Source organism: Notolabrus celidotus, chromosome 8 (genome assembly GCF_009762535.1).
Source record: "Notolabrus celidotus isolate fNotCel1 chromosome 8, fNotCel1.pri, whole genome shotgun sequence".
Classification (NCBI taxonomy): domain Eukaryota; kingdom Metazoa; phylum Chordata; class Actinopteri; order Labriformes; family Labridae; genus Notolabrus; species Notolabrus celidotus.
The window spans coordinates 9,678,149-9,684,848 of record NC_048279.1 but is presented as its reverse complement, the minus strand read 5'-3'; the positions used below and the strand labels follow the sequence as shown (position 1 = coordinate 9,684,848).

The 6,700-nt window shown below is 41.8% G+C and overlaps 1 protein-coding gene across 2 annotated transcripts; it reads right to left on the bottom strand.

Moving 5' to 3' along the window:
• Positions 1–542: 542 nt before the first annotated feature.
• On the bottom strand, positions 543–6,256 carry dnd1 (DND microRNA-mediated repression inhibitor 1). 2 transcript variants are annotated; one of them, XM_034690180.1, is made up of 5 exons: positions 6,099–6,256; positions 5,234–5,339; positions 2,846–3,171; positions 2,504–2,636; positions 543–1,049 (listed from the first exon to the last, which is right to left on the bottom strand). In XM_034690180.1, exons 1-5 carry the CDS (start codon positions 6,129–6,131, stop codon positions 712–714), a joined length of 936 nt encoding a protein of 311 aa, XP_034546071.1. In that variant the 5' UTR covers positions 6,132–6,256; the 3' UTR covers positions 543–711. The 2 variants fall into 2 exon arrangements, with proteins under 2 accessions (XP_034546071.1, XP_034546072.1); XM_034690181.1 differs by lacking the exon at positions 6,099–6,256 and adding an exon at positions 5,589–5,876.
• Positions 6,257–6,700: the final 444 nt, after the last annotated feature.

Genomic DNA, 6,700 nt, shown 5'->3' with positions numbered 1-6,700 from the left:
CAGACATGCATCCTTACATTCAGCCACCCTTTCCCATTGAAAAAACTCAATGTGAAAGTGTTATCAAAATTTGTGTTTTTTCTTGAGGTGTCAACTTATTAACGTCACTGTCTCGTGACAGGATCCAGTAAACTGCAGCACCCAGGTTTGTCTGTTTTGTCACTAGCAGTCTGATATTTTATTTCCCATTAACAGTCATTTAACACCACTGTATCCCACACTGTGCTCTGTAGTGTTTACTTCATTTTCCATCTTCAGTTTTGTAGATTTGTCTTAGTCTAATGTTTGTCTTTAACCTTTCCTGCCTTTTCTCTGATGTTTTTTCGCATAAACAAACCGCCAAACAGATGCCAAAACTGATGAACTTCTGTCTGCACATTAGTATGATTACAGTGAGTCCTTCAAATTTGTGATCAGCGCTGAGTCCCTAGCAACAGTCTGCTAATGAGGAATTAACAGACTGCTGTCACTGAGCATTGACCAATCAGAATCAAGCACTTGACACAGCTGTCTAATAATAATGAGTCGTAACACACTTTACATCAACGTATCAAATCTCATTTAATTAAAATGAGGAACAAATAGAAAGGTAACACACAATAAAAAGCATGCATAAAACAAACCATAGAAATTTAAACAATACAAACAAGTCGACTGAACACCGCTAAAAACATGCTGAACAACAAACCACATAGAAGATTAAACTTCTTTTTACACAACATTAAGAAGAAAATCAGAGGATCCACACACAGTGCAAACACTGCTCCCACCCACAATGTGTGGAGCTCCCAGCTCCTCAACCTGGGCGTGGGAGGAGCCGACCAGGGGAGGCTGCTTGGGGAGGATGGGTCCTCCCACAGCCCTGCAGAAACCGGGGGGGGCGGATGGAGCTCGTGCCAGGCGAGGAGGCAGGGCATGGCGCGGGGGCTTCAGGGGTGACGGTAGGAGACTGTTTGAAGGTTTGTGTGGAGGTTGAGGCTCATCCACACTCGGCTTCACTGTTGATTGCCATTTGATTGAGATGGAGAGAGAAAACTGCCTTTTGAAGGCTAAAAGAAAACACACAAAAAAGTAGGGAATGTAAAAACGCAGGTAATTTCCACAGTAGCTCAATATGGCTGTAACTATTTCAATTTTTTTGTATTCCAACAATTTCAGAGTTTCATCCTAAAAAATCCATATCATCACGCATGAAGATCAGAGGGTGACCTTATTGTTAGTTGCATTGACGACACATGCCCAAGTAAAATCACTGAGCATTTTTAAAGTCTTACTCTATTATCTGTATAAGAATGACATCGACAACATTGATGTATTTGATTTAGGTACACTTTTTGTTATACTGGTTAAAATGATCTTTATGTCCTGATGGTAATCAATACATAATGTGTTCTTAAAAAAAGAGCGGAAAAAAAAAACGTTATCTACAGCCGGAGTAAACCTGGGAAAACACCAACCAATCCCTGCCATCAGGAGCCAAATTATGAAACCAATCAAATCCCGTCCTGCCGTTCTGCCTGCCTCCTGCGCATACATTTCATGTTTGTTTGTGTTTTTAACTTTCACTATAGACGGAGTCCTGAGGCTTGCTTGTTTTCTGTGACAACCAACCCTAGCTTTAAGGATAAAAAAAAAAAAGTGTGCCCAAGGTCATGATTCAAATTACACAGGGTGATGGTTCACTTATTGATGGCAAACTGATCTAAAAATTAAAATAAATAAAAGTCTTTAAATGTGGCTGAGCAGCCTGCCCGGATCTGTAAATGAGAAACACTGCACTGTAGCAGCTGCACGTGATGTGCTACATAGGGTCATCTGTGCAGCGTGTCCGTGAGCCCACCAAATGCAGAAAGTTATGCATCCTTGAAGGGAAAGAAGTTCAGCTTGTGATGTTAATGGGCCAAAAATCAAGTCCCATATCTTAAATCCCAGTTGAGTCCAAGACTCAAACTTGAGTCTCCATCCCTGAAGAGAGGTCCTTCATCCCTCCTGTAAATGATTTGAGTGTGACGTCTCGTGTGAAATATGAACCATTGTTCGTCTTTAACAAGCCTAATCCAGACGCGGATCACCTGTTGTGATGATGTGACAGAAAGAAACCTCTAAAGCGCGAGTGTTATTATGGTGTCTTTATTATACGTGAGAGAGACAGTGGGAGGCGAGGCGGGACACAGCTGTTGATCAAGGCTGAACAACGCGGGGCGTGTGAGGGAGGAGGATAACAGGATGTAAAGAAATAAGTTGAGCAAATTAGAGTCACATGTAAATGCAGGCTGACATCAGTTGGAGAACAAAGCACTATTAATGTATGAAGAAACCTAACAATAGAACTAACTAAAGTAATATGGAAAGGGAAATGTATTTTAATATTTAATGTATTAAAATACATAACAGGGAAGCTTTATGAATTCAGCCACAGACGTTTTTATTTCACCAAAACACCAAAAGAAGGACTCTGAGACAAACATCTTTTGGATCCATCTTCATCATCAGGTTCACCTACCTTCCACCAGCACCTTTTTCGCCATGGACGCAGTATGATGAGACGAGAAGGCAACTATAGCAGACACCCCGTCTATCCCGGGGCCAGACTTCAGAGACACTCTCTCCACGCCGTCCACCATAGCACGCAGCGCCTGAGAGCAGACAGATATCCACTTTAAATAGTAATATTGAGCATGCACATCAAGAACAGCTAAACAGTAGAAACTGTGAGTTATGGCTCATATGCACTGTCTTCTCTTTCCTCCTCTGTGTATCTAACTTGACATCCAGTAGCGTCCTCTCACATTACTTTTTTGTTGTCATATGGTAACATCAGGCGATCTCTCCAGAGTTGCCGTACCTGCAGAAGATCCTCCTGTCTGGTGGAGGTGGGCAGGTCTCCTATGCAGAGGTGTCTCTTCTCTGTGCTGCGGCGGACGCTGAGGCGCAGACTGGGCTCCAGCATGTAGCCGTGCAGCAGGCGGATTGCATTGGCAGCAACAGCCGGTGAGCCGTATTTGGCGTAAGCGAAGCCACGGTTCTGGCCACTGAAATTCATCATGAGCCGGAACTCCCAGAGCGGCCCCACAGAGCCGAAGAGCGGGATCAGCAGGTCCTCATAAGCGTCCCGTGGGATCTGGCTGATAAAGACCTCACAGTGGGCTCCTGGCAGGGGGCCATCCCACACTAACGGGAGAGAAGAGGAGGAGTCATGTGTCCTGATTAGTCATTACATGGGGCTACTTTATCTGCTTAAATCACATTTTCAGTCCATGTGACATTTCTCAGAGCTACGGCTTGTTCTTTGTGACACAACGAGAGACATGACCAGTTAGCTGGGATGAACGATAGGCACAAATATCTTATCATGATTTTATCTTTTCAAATTTAGTTTTCAGATTATGTTAAAGTAACTGAGCAGTGAACCTGAACTAATGTTCCTATCTATAGCCTTGAAGAAAATATAAGAGACTATTCATGCTAAAGCACCTCTGTAAACAGTTATTAATCTGTGTGTGTAATGTTGCCAACTCAAGCCAAGACTAAGGGATAATGTGTAGAAAGTTGATGGTCATGTCACAACGTGAAGCATCATGACATGACCATCAGCTTACTATAGGCTACATTATCCCACTTATTACCCTTCTGCCAACCACAGATAAACAAGTTGACACTTTTGATCTAATGATGATTGCATTGATTTTAAAATTGTTTATTTATGCAGATAAACAAAATACTCCCTCAGTTTTGACAGCTGGTAGAGCTTGTTGTGTGTACAAGACGTCTAAACATCAGTGTTTTTCTGTTGTCATTCTGAACAGATACAGATAACAACAGCAGCACCTGTGTTAGGTCCTCTTTACTGTAACTTTTCTGTTGGTGTTTTCTTCTTACTCAACCACTCCTGTGACTCTACCAAAGCTCCTACCATTTGTTTGTGTTTTCTTTGTGTCTGTTTCCTTCAGTTTGTTTGACGTCTCTTTCACTCAGGTGTGTTTTTAAATCTTTGCGAATTTCTGTGTCGCTTGAACTAGGGATATAAAAGTATATGTATTCGTACCGGACCGTTTTCGTACCGGACCCGAATCGAAACAGTACAGGACAGTCCTAAATGTAATGCAAATCCAAAGTCTCCACACTGACAGAAAACTGGAACGCACCACACACACAGCGTGCGCAGCCTAACAGGAAGGCTACTGAACCTTTGGTTTCAGTGCAGTGACTTTCTCAACAAAACACCTCAAAACATACTGAGTTTGTATTACCTGTGATCATGTGTGTGTGTGTGTGTGAGAAAAGCGGTGTGTATGTGTGTTGGCTGTATGGAGCAGAGAGTGCACCGAGTGCTGAGTAGATTGCATCATCTTACAGGAAAAAAAAACATAAGAAGCCTCTTGCTGGTTCATAGACTACTAAACTAAAACAAGACATTGCAGCGGAGTGGCGGGACGTTCAAAGTAAACAGTGGTGCTGATGTTCCTGTGTGTGTGTTTGTGTGCATTTGTTTATGTGTGTCAGCCCGACCTCACAGAGCACCAACAGACAGCGACCCAGCAGGACAGACAGGCTGCATGTACACTGATATTTACTCACCAAACAGAAAATGTGCTCGCATTCAGTGCTTGGAGGAGGTTCTGCATGATTGTATGTTTTACTTTTATTTTTTTTAATAAAAATACTATAAAAATTATATTTCATTTAAAATGGAAAAATGGAAAAAGAGAAAGGAAAATAAAAGAAATCTGAGCAGGCCTGCAAACCTGAACGGTCGATCCTGCACTTTGTACCATGTGTAAAAGTTCTTTAAATTCCAATGAAAGGAAAATACATTTTATTTGTAGCTTTTTTTTCTCCCCTTAACGTACAGAAAATATACCGAACCGAAGCTTCAAAATTCCGAACCGAAATTTTTGTGTACCGCTACATCCCTAGTTTGAACACTTGTCTTCTATACTCTAGTAGTGTCCCTCACATTGTCTTTGCTGAGTGGTTGTTCCATTAATAGACATTCTTGATGGTAAAAACTTGACAAACTTCAGTATCTTATCATGCATCACTGGAGCTTCTTGTCCTTAAAAGCCACCATCGATTCACTTATGGGAGGGGTGAGCAAAGGAGCGTTTCAATGTAGAATCTAGCAACATCTTCCCTTTTCTACTCACTGCACCTCTAAACCGACCGCTCTGAAATCTTTGGTTGTGCTCTTTCCCAGTGTCCTTGTAGTGTTGTGTAAAGGCAGATTTCTCACATTCAGGAGGTCCTCCATACTTCCTCTGACCATTAACTTGAGTCAGCTTTGTGTTGGTCGTCCTTAACCACATTTCCAGCTCCAGGACCCGCTGAAGGTTCAGCACCTGGAAGAGGTCAAACAGCACCTTTAAAACTACAAGATCATTTTGAGAAAACATTGCTTTGTGTTCTGATGATTCATGCAAGAAATTGTTAAAATGAGTGCTATATCAAAAGAAAAAGTTGTTGTTCTTTATCTGAACAGCTTTGTTACTTCAACAATTGGTTTGATGTGGGGTTTTTTTGGCTATTTTTTAAGTTCATACTTGATCTGTAAAACATCAACACTTGTACTAAGGCAGACTCAAACACACCTAACTCAAATGTGAAACACTTAGACTCAACTTCTGGTGTTTTTAAATTCAGGCAACAGGTTTCTACGTCAGAGGGAGCTACTTTCTGCAAGAGTGTTTCAAAAATCACAAAAACGCTTTCGCTGCACACAGAGCTGTAACTTTAAGGACACGGTCTGAATATAGAAACAACACAAGGCAAACGACTAACGAGCTGCAGGTGGACTAAACCAACCGCATAGAACAAAAAACACTCTGTAACACAACAAAGTAACAACACAACAATCAACAACGCAACAGTAACTAAATGTAACAGAAGGAAACCGGACGGAAAAACCCCGCCGCGAGGACACAATGTAGCCAACAAGGCGCGTGTTTATAAACAGTTCTCGCCAAACTGACTGCACATATTAATCAAAGCAAGAGGTCGCGTGCCGCTACTGCTCCTAGTTTTTGATTGTTTACAGACAATGACGCTTTTTAACACAACAAAGTTTAAAGTAGCGACAATAAAAAGTTGTATTAAGTTACCTGACTCTGCTTTCCTCTTTCCATCTTCTCCATCGATGTTATCTTCGCGCGCACAATGACGCCACTCAGTGTGTCACCCTGACCCTTGGCCACACCTGGAGTTCACTATTGGCCGGCGGTACACCTGACTCCACGCCGGCCATGAGTTTGGTTCAGCCCCCAACACAGGGGCATATTTTTCGCTGATTATCCCTTCACACCACATTCACTTCAAATATTAGAACAATTAACCAACAGGTAATGAGTGCGTAAATGGGCGCAGTCAGTGCTAACTTAAACACTGAATTCATTATAGCCTATAGGCTGCTTGTTGGTGTGGTAACCAGTCTATGGGGGTGAGGGTTGCAAAGGGGTGGAACATTACCGGTAAGTTTCCATGGCATTAGGTTGGGGAATTTTGGAAATATTCCAAATTGGGAACTTTCCATGGGAATTAATGGGAGTTAACTGGGAATTGAGGGTAATTTAATGGAAAGGTATCATATCCAAGCATAAATATTTGTTTTGTTATAAGCAGACATCCATACAAAATAATACAATTAAAACAGATTGATTTGTAAGTAGAACTTTATCAAGTGTTAAATATTGTATTGAATAATCAA